The sequence below is a fragment of the Ambystoma mexicanum genome, chromosome 6p (assembly GCF_040938575.1).
Source record: "Ambystoma mexicanum isolate Mex_15411 chromosome 6p, UKY_AmexF1_1, whole genome shotgun sequence".
NCBI lineage: Eukaryota > Metazoa > Chordata > Amphibia > Caudata > Ambystomatidae > Ambystoma > Ambystoma mexicanum.
In genome coordinates this window covers 1477057057-1477072362 of record NC_090935.1, presented here as the reverse complement: position 1 = coordinate 1477072362, position 15306 = coordinate 1477057057, and the positions used below count along the sequence as shown (strand labels likewise).

The 15306-nt window shown below is 43.8% G+C and overlaps 1 protein-coding gene across 1 annotated transcript in view; it reads right to left on the bottom strand.

Annotated features, from left to right (window-relative positions):
• LOC138511068 (uncharacterized) overlaps positions 1 to 15306 on the bottom strand; it is a 3073423-nt gene that overhangs the window by 1864587 nt on the left and 1193530 nt on the right. Inside the window, exon 9 of the mRNA XM_069626568.1 lies at positions 4431 to 4463. Within this exon, the coding sequence (XP_069482669.1) occupies positions 4431 to 4463 (33 nt within the window). The remainder of the gene's footprint in view (positions 1 to 4430; positions 4464 to 15306) is intronic.

Sequence of the window (15306 nt, the reverse complement as noted above, 5' to 3'; positions counted from 1 at the left end):
ATGTTCCCCACTCACTATGAGATCATGAGGTCGCAAAATACGCAATGGTTCCGTAGAAATGGCATTTATTTGAGCACCACTGGCAATGCCGTTTTCTTTTACACTGTGCAAGAAGCATTGACCAGAATGTGAGAAAAATGTGACAAGAGGCAAACAGAAACGCATATAAAGAGAAAATACAAAAAAAGTTGCTGACACACATATTACAAAAAAGAAATCCTTTATACATCTACGATGGAAGACTGAACCCCCTATCCAGTTTGATATTGTTTACCCCCAGCCCTCACCTCACTATTAAGAAAAGGTAGAGCATTACGTGGTACTTTCAGGATTACACGTGCCTCATCCAGGGTGGCTATGTGGATGTATGCGGATGGAGAAATTGTGCATACTTTCATTGAACTTTGTAATGGGTGTGCTTTGGAATAGCAGGACATTTCTAATGTAAATGTATAATGGTACATTTCAAGTGTTGTACAGGAGTGACAGTGTTGGATGATGGCGGCTTTGATGCAACTGTTGGATGTGTGTGTGTGCCTATTTACGCGTGACTCAATGAAATAGAGCTGCAGAGTAGATAGTGCAAAGGGAAGGACTGCTCCTGCTTTACAGGGGTGCAGCACTTGTGCTACTTTGGGAGGCGCACGTGCCAAAATCTGCCCATTACATCACCTTGCCCAATTGCCATGGCAGTGTGGGGATTAGCCAATCAGGTAGTGTGGGTGTGGTAAACAGGAACGGGAGGTGTAACTGTGCAGTGGCTACTCATTTTGCAGTCTATCATGTGCATGTGCAGTGCTATGGAGTAGCTACAAGGACGTGCCCGATTTTGGTTTCTCTGTGTGACACTTTGGTGACACACAATCATGCCGATATTATTGTTGCTCATTGTGCAGGGAAAATGGCGCAGCATGTTATACAACCTTAAGGGCCGTTTGCGATGAAGGATGCACTTGCCCAGTTAATCCGTTTGTTTCAGATCTCTTGCATATGTTTCTATCGCATTATGTAGACACCGATGTGGCAGCGTCATTTTCTATTTGGTCCGTGAATGCAGACAGCGCAATACATTGCAAAGAAGAGTATTTGTGCCTTCGTTCGACATGTGCCAATGGCATCCTTTGCCCATGGGACTATGACGTTTCACAGTACAAATACTTTTCCCCAGCTATAATGTTTATCTTACCATGCCAGCCATCCAGATTTTTGCATACCCCATCTAAATTGGCATGGTGCCCTTCTTGACAGTAGTGACATTTTTGTGTACTTAGTGTTGCACTGTGACTCTCTTGAAAACACTCTGTAGCACCTAAAAAAACTCTTTGTACAGCGACCCCCTTTGTAACCGATTGAACTACAGTGTTCACAACACTGCCACAACTCCCGCCCTGCATGCGTGCATTGGCAATTTTGTTGTTGATCTGTGAAAGGTGCTTTCTTTATTTACCTTTTGCCCTTCCACAGTTCATTTTGATTTATTATGGTGTTCTCACACACGCCACAGAAGGAACTGCAGGAAAGGTCCAGTACAGAAGGGGCAGCACCTGCCTGGATACTATAGGGGACGTGACGGGAGAGGGAATTACTGGGTGGTCCTCACCTACATTGGCGCCAGTCACTGTAATGCTCCCGTAAGGACCGTTGCCACGCCCTTCCAAGTACCTTCCCTCTGTACAGTAGCGCGTTGCAGCACATGCACAATACAATGCCCTTTGCAGAGTAAGGGTCTTTAGCACGGCATATGGTTTACAAAGATAGTTTTACAGCTGTGCTGCCCTACAGGAGTGCCCCTCTTGTTGCCCGCAGCAGATGTGCAAAATGCTGTAAATGAAAGTACCCTACGTAATTGCTGGAAGGGCGGTAGCCTGTCCACTGGTCCCTTGTGCTTCAATTTCAGTTGTCTTCCCATGATGTAACAACACTTTATTCTACGCCATTAGTGTTAGGGGTAGCATTCACGGATACACATACACTGTGGAATACAAGAATGTTTACAAGGACGGGAAACACAGCTTCATTATGTGCATCAGGAAGCCATTTATTCTGTGCGACCCATGCAGTTACATCGCTTTTCTTACCACCACTAAGGTTGTTTGCGCTTCGCATATTTAGTTGTTTCTTTAGTTGCCTTTACATGCACTACTATGTGTGTGAGGAAGGTGCAGCAGCTTTGCCATTTTGCAGACTTAGTACAAACTGTCCCACCTGCAGTTACATGTTTTCTTCAAATGTACAACCGGCAGGCGACCTCTGGATACTTTCTGTCACACTGCTGAGTGCAGACACAATGTATTTGTTTCACGGGTCATGGAAAGGCAAGCAGCAGATAAATGAAAGTAATGCAAGGTTTAACACGGCCACGTGATAATGCAGGTTGCTGTTCCTTGTTTACCAGTGGCCGTTATACAGTTAGGAGTACTTTAGCCACAAATTGGTAGGTTTGCAGAGCCACCCACGAAGTCGGCAGCAGTACTTTAAATGCAGTAGCCTACTGCATGAATCCGTAGGGCTGGCGACGGGCGGTGTTACCAGCATAAAGTGGATGACCTATGCATGGGTCTAGGTGTGGAACGGAAACACGTGCGCTTCCACAGCTACTTAAAAGTGCATTTGAAGATGCGGCCATGCAGCCACTAATGGAGTGATACAGATACTTGCAGTGTGATTGCACATACGCCAACCAGGTGCAGTGTCCCTAGGAAACGTCAATATTGCTTATTTGTAGTCATCTCGGCCCGTACTGTGCAGCACAGGTTTATAATGCCCTGTTAACATAAAAACAGAGCCTACTGCCACAGTAAACAACATTTACTATGTAGTCTACAATTGGTCCGATACACCAACACTATTCGGAAATGTAAGGGGTAGTGCAAATGGATACATATACCAGACAATTTGCCCTTTCCACACATTTATCATGAGGGCAGCCAAGGAATTAGTAACAAACCGTTGTTAACGGGACGTTATGGTTATGTTGCTGTACGAAATACCTATCCTCTTTACAGAAAACACTATGCTAAATCAAAGTTCTGCTTACAGTGCCCTACTAAAAACCTATGAAATTCACTAACAAAAACATTGTTAAAGGGACGTCATGGTTAAGTTGCACTAGCAAAAACTTATGAAATTCGATGGAAAAACATTGTTACAGGGACGTTATGGTTACAGGGAAAACCGAAAAACCTCTGAAATTCGACAGTTAGGGTAAACTGAGCAATCATAACTCACACCACCACCATGCACTGCTAAGACTAACACCCATAACATCAAAGATGACATCACAAATGTCATTGATGACATCACTGATGACAGCACATGTGTGGCCCACTTATTTTTGGTCACTGAAATATGGTGGTTTTGGTCACTGACAGTCAGAATATTAAAATTCAAAAGGTGCTGTATATCTAGACGTTTACCTTTTCATATGTTCTTAAAGTACTTTCCTTAGGGTTTGGTCTCAGCTCATGGTGCACATACATGGGGCAAAAGGCAGGCCTCAAACACACAATTAATTTGTATACATGAAAGTAAACTTTAATGCTATTAACATTTTCTGATGATGCTGTTTCTTTCTTCCTTACTTCAGTTTCCCTGTATGTGCCTCTTGGTTCTTCATATGTATTCTTTGTCCTAGCACAAGTGTGTAGTAAGTCTTGAATTGTTAGCTAGTTATTACATCTTTAACATTATACAATCCCCCCTGACATCATGCTACCAACATTATAAACAGAACCCTTGTAGGGACTTTACATCAAAATGAATTTCACATGTGATGTCATCAGTGATGTCATCAATGACATTTGTGATATCATCTTTGGTGTTATGGGTGTTAGTCTTAGCAGTGCACGGTGGTGGCGCAAGTTAGGGTTGCTTAGCTTACCATAACTGTCGAATTTCGTTTTTATTTTGTTTTACCTGTAACCATAATGTCCCTGTAACAATGTTTTTCCATATAATTTCATAGGTCTTTGCTAGTGCAACTTTACCATAACGTCCCTTTAACAATGTTTTTGTTAGTGAATATATATATATATATATGCATATATAAATATATATAGATATTATATCTTAAAGGCTCTCCCCTTATCCCTCACTAGATAAACAACCCAGATCTACAATGAAGAGCTTTAAGTATTAACCGTATCCAGAAAAAGGCCACAGTCGTGGAACGGTATTGGAAGTTGTAGAAAAGCATTAAGAATTGTGGAATGTTAGTAAATGTTTGAATGCCAAATAGGTGAAAAGTTGTGAAGTATTCATAAAAACACTAATATTCACCTATCTCCCATGTGAAATTCAATTGATCTGAACTCTGACTGGATGACGCAAATGCTATGTGCAACCTTTTTAATGCTGTAACGAATGCTGTTTTTGCAACGTTTGACAATCCCAAGTTGAGTGAAAGTGATAATGTATACAGTATTACTTACCTTTCTGGCCTTTTCTTCTTTCTTCCCGTTCCTCTGAAAAATGCATATAAAAGACATTAATAGTCAATTTGCTTCCCTATGAAATTAAGAATCTTGAATACTAAGAAGTCAAAGACTAATGTAAATATTTAACTTCCCTAAACTAGAGACTTGATTTCTGGATTCCCACAGTTAAGTCATTAAACATTTAATGAAAAAGAGAACATGTTTTTTTTTTAATAATTGTAATAAGGATAGCTAGCTCTCTGCATCCTGCTAGACTATATCCCTGTAAAATAACAAAAATAGTAATTTGTTAAATTTATACCAAGTACATAAGCTCATACCTGAAACTATAAATATTAAGTGGACAACACACATTTGTACAAATTCAAAATATAAGCTCTCCCACTAATCTTGTGAAAGGTGTTATTTTTGCTTCGACAAAGTACACTGAGCTTTTCTCTGGAACCTGGGACCAAGAATTGCGCCAAGACTAACAAATGAAGCTGATATTTGAGATTTGGTTGCAATTAACAGATAAAATAATAAAGTGACAAGAAAACTCATAATAAGTAGTCAGGCAGATCCTTCTGCTTCATCCACAATGTCCCACTGAATAGTTGGGCCCTGGCCTGCAAAGGCTGTCTTGTTATTGTAATGCCCTATCAGTCTTGCTAGTGTCCAAAATGTTTTCCCTCATACCTTTTGATTCTCCAGGCTTTGTGGTTTTAACAGGGATTCCAGGAACCCTGAGATGCGCATGGGCCTCCCAAACTTGACTTGTACTTGTAATGCCCCCCAGTCTGGCCAGTCTCAATGAGTGGTCCTCTTTCCTCATTTTGGCTCTCCAGCGTTTTCCTAGCTTTACCAGGGGATCCTGAAACCTTTGTCCAATATACTCTTTGACCAGACATAGGCCAGAGAGGTTACCATGGAAAGTCTACAAGGAGCAGCAGAGTGAAAGACTAAACAGGATCTGTACAGTGTTGTGAGTTTTCTACACCTTTCAGGTTCTCCTCAACTGCCTCTCTACTCCTACGATAATCTCCTGAGCCTGCTCTTACACCTTCTCTCAATTTCTGGTCCTGCCTAGTGCCTAAGCTGGTCCTATGCAACCTGCCTATGCTAGATGATGAGTTCTTGTTCCGGTTACAACCCATATGCCAGGGTTGATGTTCTTCTCCTCTGCACCTAACGTTTCTCCAAATGATATGCAAAAGTTTAAAACAAAATCTCTAAACAATGTAATCACACTAGGAGTGCGGCGTGACTCATTCTTCTTGTATGCTAGATGATGAGTCCATTATTTTCTCTTCTCAGCTCTTCTGTATACTGATGCCTCTACTTTTGCGTACCAACTCCTACATTCTTCCAGCTAATATTCTTCCTGCTCTGTTACTTGTTCCTGGGGGTTCCATGTGTTTAAAACGACACCATAAATAACGACATACATTTTTAGTGACACCTAAATGACCAAAACATTTCACATTTCTTTTTTTTTTGTAACTTGGGGGAGGGGGTCCCACCCAAACCCCCCATATCCCCCACTTTACTAACACCCCCCAAATCCCCAACCCTTTTTATCCCTTTCCCCACCCCCCACATATACTTTTATTAAAAATGTCAACATTTTTTGTTTGTTATTCAGGTGTCACTGAAAATGTTTGTTGTTATTTATTTTTCGTTATTAACACTGCATACTGTTCCTGTGTTGGGTTTTTCAGACACCTTCCACAGTTTCTCATTTCTAAACAGGCCAGCATAGCTCAGGATTACCTTGTGCTTGGTCCATCTTACTCTAGATTTTACAACTTCCTCACCACCTGTTGTTGCTGCTTCCTTTTTTGTATACTTTTATATAATTTTATTTATTGAATTCATCCATTAGAAGTCAGGATTTTGCGTATAATTACCATTAAAAATGTAAATTGGGTTGATATTCAATTACAACAAATAAATTACTGTTTTCGGCCCCCAAAAGAGGTGTACGCCATAATGACTACTTTTTAATGATTGTCCAGGGTCAGAAACAAGTGCAGCCTTGTAATACAGTCCAAATGCAAGTGATATAATGAATCTGTGCAATTATCAAAAGTGAGCATAAATGGAGTGCTTGAATACCTGCTGTGGATTTCTATGTTGTATGTGTTAAACGGATGTCATGTTTGAACAGATTTGTGGAATTGGTTTGATGCAAATGCTGTAACCAAATTCCCCCATACATTGATCCACCACATGTTCAAAATGCGGCTCACACAATTCTTCCAACAAGAGGTGTGGCTGCTGTGAGAAGAGTTATTAGTTCAAATGTTCTACCTGACAATGAGTAGCTACCCTCTGCAACCTCCAAGCACACTATTAGAGGATCGATAGGCAAGGTTGTACCAGCAATGTATTTAGTTTTCAAAGTATATCCCTCCAATGTGGGCTAGTGTGCCTATTTCACTGCAGTCTGTCCAGCACATTGGTGAACAGTCTGGCCAGATTTCACGTATCAATGCTAGGAGGAGATACCACCTATAGAAAATCGCATAAGAACATTCTTTGTTGATAATGCACAAGATGATTTGCATGCTCAGGACCAAATATGCGACCAGAATCATGGGCTGATCTGGACGCCTAAGTCCTCTTCAACACTGATGCTCCTCAGTAGGGTCAGGCCTGTCAAGTAGTTTATACATTTCTGAGATTTTATTTTGGTTTGGGCTATACTTCAGGGGGAGCTTTAATGGGGTGAGATGGAGGGTCCCTACAATTTCTACATGTGGATTTCAGGTTAAGTGATGGATTTGGGTGTACCAAAACAATTTTTGTTTCTTGAAGAGAAAATGTAGCCTTGTAGGCTTCAAAATCTAGGGGAATTGATTGTGTTCACAACTGACTTAGGTGTTTTAAGCCTCCCCTTTTCCATCTGTCAAAGTCTGTTATTATGTGCAGCAATGTTTCTACAGGTATCTCAAAAATGTCCAGCTCAAGATACACCCAAAGCAGGCGAGGGTTACCCCTGGTTCACTGCAACACTGGAGCATGTTGGGTTGCCAAACATATCTTTTAACATCTGGCACTACCAAGCCCCCCAGAGTTGTTGTTTTATTTTTGTTAGCATTCATGGGTGCTTACTTGTCCATTTGAATTACAAGATGTTTTATTGTATTGAATGGATGGGCCCTTTTGGTATTGTTTTGGGATACCCTGGCAGATGTACAGTAGCCTGAGAACTAGGTTAATTTTCATGGCTGTTATGCTGCCCAGCCATGACATTTCCTCAGAAAATGATCTCTCCAAATCATTTGTGTGCTCTTTTACCAAGGGTGAGATATTAGAGTGTTGTGTTGAAGACTGCTTAATCATGTTTGTATAGGAATTCCAAGGTATTCCAAGGGTTTAGAAAACCATCGGAACTGGAAGTTCGATTCAATTTCATTCAAAATATTTTGGGCTAGTGAGTTGTTGGGTGCCAACGACATGGCGTGATTGTTTTTGAATCCAGCCACCCTTTCAAAGACTTCTAATTCTAACATTAATGCTAGAAGGGAGCAAGGGAACTTTTAGGCTTAATAAGATGTCATCGGAGTACAATGTGATTTTAAGCCAACTTCACTCTGTGGAGGACTCGAAAATCTTTGTTTAATCTGCTGTACGTGAACCGCTTGATTGTAAGTGCAAAAGTAAATGGGGATAAGGGCCATCTGTTCAGTATTCATTAGGTCATAAATCCTCTTGGCACCTCTGATGATTTTCTTGTATATATTTATTTATGCTATTTGAGCCAGTGTCATACGAATGTGTTGAAAATCTGTATTCTATGTCAAGACTCAGAGGCTCTGATTAGGCTCATTTAAAGCTTACTTACCACCAACAAAGCTATCTGGCCTACTCGTCTAAAATAAACATTCTTAAAAGTTGTTTCATTTGACCAGTCTGCCGCCTACAAAATATCCTTTAAGCCTGCTCCTAGCTTGAAGGCCGTAGATGCCATGGCCCCTCTAGTCAATTGAGCTCCGAAATGACCCACGTCAATGCCCACTTGTCCCATGCTCCCATCTTGCTAACGTGGCAGACGCCACTGCCTTAAACGGCTTCATCAACACTATTAGCAGTTGAGACTCTCCTATGGGTCTGACTTGTTCTGCCATGAACTCATAAGCCTTAAGGCACCTAACCGGGCACACTTTGGGTCTCTCTGGGAAAGCCACATTCTCTACGGTTCTGATACCCATCTTTGTCCTCATTTCTATATAAAATACAACTGCTTTGGGTGAAAAAGACTTTCTGTTCACCTCCAAAACTGACCTCCGACACTCTCTTGCAAGAAATTAAACACAATAATGTAATCAGTTTGGCCCACAGCGCTTTCCTGGATAGATTTTCATTGTCCGGCCAAGACTCAAACATTCTAAATACCACACTCACGTCCCAGAGGTGGGAATATTTCGGAGTTGGTGGTCTCATATGTTAGGCAGAATCCTGTGCAGTTCCCTTGGGGAACACTGCAAAAAGATTAAGACTACAGGAGTAAGCAGTAAACCCAATTGGTAGCAGTCTGTACCACCCATATTTACCTGGTAGCTGTGGCTGAGCAGTCAGACTTCTCTCAAGAAGAGTTAGGCAGTATATAGAGTATACGCAATAGGGCCAAAAACACAGTGGAACAAGCAAACACTGACCAGAGCTTTGTATCAAAAGTATATAATTATTTATTCAACACACACTTTAGAAAATACACTAGCACTATAAGTCAAAGCAAGTTCAAAACACAATCAGAAAAGTATTTACACCTCCCCTAGCAATTACTAGACAAGTCTAAGTTAAAACACCGCTTTTTGTCAAAACAGAGGTGAGTGCGTAACTTAGATGGCACTCCAATAATTAGGTTAAAGGGAGAGAAAAAGGCAGAGCATGAAAATAAAACAATTCCCAACACTTTTGTAAGTCCAAAGCAAGTCAGTGAAGGCAGTATACACTGTAGAGCGAAAGTTCATAGGCCAGGCCCTCTTTAAATGGAGCCAAGCGAAATGTGCCCAGGATCACACGGTTTAAAATGCCCTAAAGGCCCTTGCAGAGTGTTCAAAAGAGGATGGGGTGATTTGAGAAGTAAAGTTAGGAGGTCTGGAGCCAACCCAGTTGGAAAGCCAAGGATTTAAGGGTCACCTTTAGCAATCCGAAGAAAGGGAGGCCAGGTGGAACACAGTACCTTAAAGAGAGAGGAAGCTCCAGCAGCGGCAGTTATTCCTGGCAGTGGATGCAAGTTGTGGATTCGACCAGGGGAAGAAAAGATCTTGTCGAAGAGGAACCTTGTAGTCGTTGCACTGCCCAGGGAAGAGACCAGCCACGGAGTTTGTCGGTAAAAGGTGCATTCCTTTTATTCATGGTCAAAGTGGTGAAGCTTGGCTATCCAGTCGCCGGGGTGCTTGGCACGGGAGAGTCGGCCAAGAGACGCCTTTGGAAGGCGAAAGGGGAGATCTGGTTGATCACACCAGCTTTGAGGGATAAGACGCTTCCAGCAGAAGATCTCCTCTTGTCGTCGGGAAAGTGGTGAGGTTGTTGCAGCAGGGCTCCACTGGTGGTGTCGTCATTGCAGATGGCTCAGCTTCTTCCCTCTTCATGATTTCTTAGGTCCTGTGGCGACTTCTGAAGTTCCAGTCCCAAAAGCCCTGCTTTTATGCAGAAAAACCCCCATTCAACAGCCTCGCTGTCACTCAAACATGCTACGTGGTGAGCCGGGCGGCTCACCACTGGGCCAATCAGAATAGAGTGTGACTTGAGTTGCTAAGGCAACACAGTCCAGGGTGCCGATTCCCCTCCCCACACATCCTGTGGAACTCAGACAGAGTGTTACCATTTGAAGGGTTTCTGTGGAGAAGGCTGCCAAAAAGTGGAACAAAGGGCTCGACCTTGGTCAGAGTTACAGAGACGGACACGAACGCCATTTCTGAAAAGAGTTCTGGCAAAAAGACCCAACCGTGTATTTAATATTAAATAAATAAACCGGCAGTATTTTTAACATTGCACCAAAAAGTGGTGCGTTTAAAATCAATGGGAAAATCCCAAAGGAAATATTCCGGTGGAATATTTCGTGTGGTAACCACTGCCACCAGCCAGAAACTCGACAAGGGGGGACTGGACAGTGCCCCCTTTAAAACAGACCAAGGGGCAATATAATTAACCCCTTCCAGTACTTCCACAATATGATGGTTTGTACTGGTTCTGTTCACAATTTAGGACTAGTAAAGTCAATGGTGACAGTCCCAGGGTATGGAGTCTATGTTTGGGGGTCTCTATGACACCCCTGTGTTACTGAGGGTGCTGTGTAACACATACACACAAAATAGATGATACCCTATGGAATAAAAAGAAAACCCCACAGCCCATAAGCACATAACAAGTCAGAGACATACCTCAAATCATGTCTAAGAGTGGGAGTAAAAGAGTCTCACTCTTAGCAGGAAAAAAAACAATCCCCAAAAATCCAGCAAAGCTGCTGGGGGACTCACTAGGTTTGAGAAATTAGCCTTATAAGAGAATTCCCCCTAACGTCATACATCTAACTCCCTTCAGTAATCTACAAATCAAGGGGTGTTCCCCCACAAGTTTCCCATCTGCATATTCATGGCCGGACGATATCGCTGATCTGTAAGTATTAATTGTTCTATATGCCTTGGCTTGTGCCGCTTGACTAGGCCAAACAATTCACCATGTGAATCACATCGGTTCATACGGGATGCACTTCCATCTCCATGCACCAATTACTCCATTTGAGCCATGCCACTCTGTAAGCCTTCCCTGTCCCTGGTGCCCATTATTCTCTGGTGAATTCTTGAGCTGTTCCGAAAAACCTGACTTGGCCCAGGATCTCCTGAAATCGCCCATGCTATCAGGTCCAGGTTTCCTGATTGAACCAGTGGGTGATATTCTACGGCCGGGCCCAGCATGATGTCATGTCTGTGTGATAGTAGAATTGGAAAGTCGTAAGACATTTCCAGTAGGCCTGGCAACAAAGCTTGACCCCTCGAGTCGGGTGTCACTAAAATCACTGTCGCTCCCTGTCTCCTGACCTGCACCACAGTTTGTGCTATCATGGCAAAACCGCAGGAATACATAATACATATTCTGTTGCTGGTCCCCAAACCTGGAGAAAGGCATGCGTCGCTACCACTTCTGGATCTGGTCTCCAGCTGAAATACCTGGAGATCTTCTTGTTCAGCCTCGAAGCGAACAGGTCTGTCTGACACGGACCTCTCCGACGCATGATCTCCTGGAATACTGATTCCTCCAGCTGCCAATCGCTGGAGCCTATCAAGTGTCTCGGGTACCAGTCTGCAATCTGGTTCATAAGTGCCAAAAGTCCTTGGCTATATCTGCCAGCATCCTGGATCTCGTCCCTCCCAGTCGGTTTATGTACCTGAATGCTGAGACATTGTCCATCTTGAGCAGGATGGCGCATCTCGCTCCTTCCCGAGTCGAACAACGGACTGCAAAGGATCCCGCTAACAGTTCGAGACAGTTGATATGGAGATCTAGTTCCTCGCTCGACCATCACCCCCCGGTTGACTGGTCGCCGCACCTGGCTCACCAGCCCCAGAGGCTGGCGTCTGACTCTATTACCAGGTCTGGGCAGGAGCCAAATATCACCCTGCCCTTCCAAGCTTCCATGTGGTGATACCACCATTCTAGTTCTGTTCTCGCTTCCTGAGAAATGGGTACCCTCTGTTCGTAGGATAATCCCTTACCGATATGCTCTATCTTCAACCTTTACAATTCCCTGTAATTCAGAGGGCCTGGAAAAATGGCCTGAATCAAAGATGACAGTCGCTCTACCAGTCTGGCTATCTCTTTCAGGGTAATCATTTCCCTCATCATCATGTTCTTTATCTCTCTTTTGAAAGAGTTCACCTTCCCTAGGGGTAGACTGAGGGTGCCTTGTACTGTCTCCAGAATGAAACCCAAGAATTCCATTGACTGGGCTGGATCTAATTCCGATTTCTCCCAGTTGATCAGAAACCCTAGCCGCTGTAACAATTCTGTTGTTATCCTTGTCCTGGCACATTAGACATATATCGTCCAGGTATATAATTCATCTGATTGCCTGTTCCCTGATGTGCCCCACCACTGGCTTCATCCGTTTGGTGAAGCACCAAGGGGCTGAAGTTAGACCGAAGGGTAAGCTTTTGAATTCCCATCTCTGTCCCTTTCAGAGGAACTGCAATAGTCTCCTCTGACTCTGATGGATCGATATTGTCAGGTAAGCATCCATGAGATCTATCCCCACTAGCCAGTCTCCTTTCTGTAGAATGTCCCTCAGTTGATGTATTCCTTCCATCTTAAAATTTCTGTATACCAAGAATGCATTCAGTGCTCTGAGGTTTATCACTTGCCTGACTTTGTGTTTGCCCTTCACTAAAAAGAATTTGCTTACGAATCCCTCTTGGTCTCCTCTTGCCGGGCTGATCGTCTTTTTTATTTTCAGCTGCTCTACCTCTCTGTCTAGTAGTACTTTGTCCTCCCTGTTGAACCTTATCTGTTTGGGTGGGAATTCTTGTATTGGTTCTTGCCAGAATTCCAAGTGAAAACCGTGAACCGTTTGCAGAACCCATGCATTTGAAGATATCTCTAACCAATTTTGCATGCACAGCACCACTCTCCCTCCCACTGGAGGTATCCCCGCTTCTAACGCTTCTGCTAGCACATCTTTTCCTCTCACCTGTGACATTTTGCTGATGCTGCCTGCTGTTGCCTCTCCAACCTCAACCTCTTCCTCTGGAAGGGACGAAAGGGTTGGTTCTTCGGTCTTCCTGCTCTCTCCAGTGTGTTCTATAACCGGAGAATCTGTGATATGAGTACCGGCTGGCCGAGCAGCCATTGCCTCTGCCAGCCTTATCGAAAAACATTCTCCCAAAAATGTTCTTGAGGGAGGCCTGTGCTTTGTGCTGGCAAACTTTGCCATGTCTTTTATGAAAGCCTTGCCGAATAATTTGCCTTTGGACGCTGCTGCCATTTCTGATGGTACCAGCTCTCCTAGCTTTGAGTCTATTCTTCTTCTCTCTGTGGCTATCGAGCTATCCACTTTTCCCAGAATATATATTGTCCTCTGGGCCCAGCCGGAAAGTATCTCCGGGTTTCAAGCCTCCTTGTTTTGCTTAGCCTACTTTGCAATAATTGCTAGACTAATTAAAGGTTTATTTCAGGCACACTTCAGGGGGTAAGTCACTGATGTAGTCTGTTCTTAAACGCCTCAACTCAGTCTTTCATCCTTCTGAGGTCGATAAATGAGTACCAACACAGTTTGGGTGACATTGGGTGTAAATTCTTTCTATATAAAGCGCTTAAGTGTAAGTGCTACATAATAACACATCATTATTATTTGGTCATGGACGTCTGCTTGCATTCACAGTCATTTGGTAATATGGGCCTATACACACTGATCTTAATGATACATATGGCAATCCATTCTTTTATGAAATGTACATCACATTATAGTGATTTCGTAACCATATTTTTCGTAGTATCACAATGCTATGTGATGCCACTTCCTGTTTTGTGAACGGTTGAAAGGTCGTGTTCCATCGCTTCCCGCAATATCATTTCGGGGTGAGGTCAAATGACATCACTTGCTGTGATGTCATCAGGGGGTCAAGGGTCGTGTGAAATCACTTCCGCTACCCCTGGCATTTCGGTGAAATGACATCCCTGGCCATTCCATTTGTTAATGGTATGGAGCTAAAGGTAGAATATCAGCTCTGGCGAGAGCAAAGAGGCATCTGATCTAATGGTTGGTAATGCTGGACAGATACAGTGGTCTTCAGCCACCACAAATACAACCGCCCAGCGTATGTGATCCAAACCAACCAGCTCATTCTCTTCCAACCGCCTTGATCTTATCCCTTGGGCTTCTTTAAGTTTTGACAGCAGAGATCCATGAGAAATCGTGGAATGGTGCTGAGGCTCCAGAATGCAGCCTAAACCTAACTTGGTAAGGTCCGCTAACAATTGTTTTCTGCAGAGGGAAATAAAAGATTGAGAAAAATGTTCATGCCATGTAAGTCTCAGTTATAGGTTTGTTGAAGTTCATGAGTTGCCTGCTGCATATGCCATATATAGAACTACAGTAATGTTATTCAGTTAGTCAGTCAAAAAGTTTATTTCAGATTTCAAAATCCATAAAACACATAAAACCAACATAATACATACAAATGGTAAAACCCATCCCTTCAGAGCATCCACAAAAACCACATTATACATCTTCAAAACAGTTACATAGTAAAAACACCATAGGGGGCACGGGCAAGATGGCTGCCTGAATCTTAAGCTCCCCGTATGGCCCCGGGAAACCCATGGATAATCATGCTTTAAGTGCTTTTCAACCCCATCTACTAGCAATCGTTGAGGAGGGGAACCGCTGTGGACTACCCAGAACCTTGTCCGGACTTCGGAGATGCCCCCGTTCTCCAGATATTGAACTGTGAACGGCGACCCCCCTGCGCCTAAGGGAAGGCCCCGGGCGGGAGCCGCACATCGCCTGGCCGTGTAGTGGTGGGAGGAGTCGAATTCCCCACCCGCTCTGACTCGTGCACCGAGGCCTGAGGTGATGTCGACGGCTCAGGCGGGCCCTGCAGAGATCCCCATCAGCAGCTTAGGCCACACGGCTGACGGCCCCCGCCTCTCCGGACATCTTAGAGGAGCCCCCACGCCGGATGCGGCGGGTCATCCGACCCCACCAGAGAGGAGGAACGGCCCGCGCGATCAACACACAGGGCCCAACGCCGGGCGGGCTTCTGAGAAGCTCCAACAGCTGCCGGCGACCGGCTCATCCATTACTGGAGGCCAACAGTGACCTCCCCCCATCATAGGGCATACGGGGGAACCACCCCTATACTTACCCCACTCCGGGGCGCCA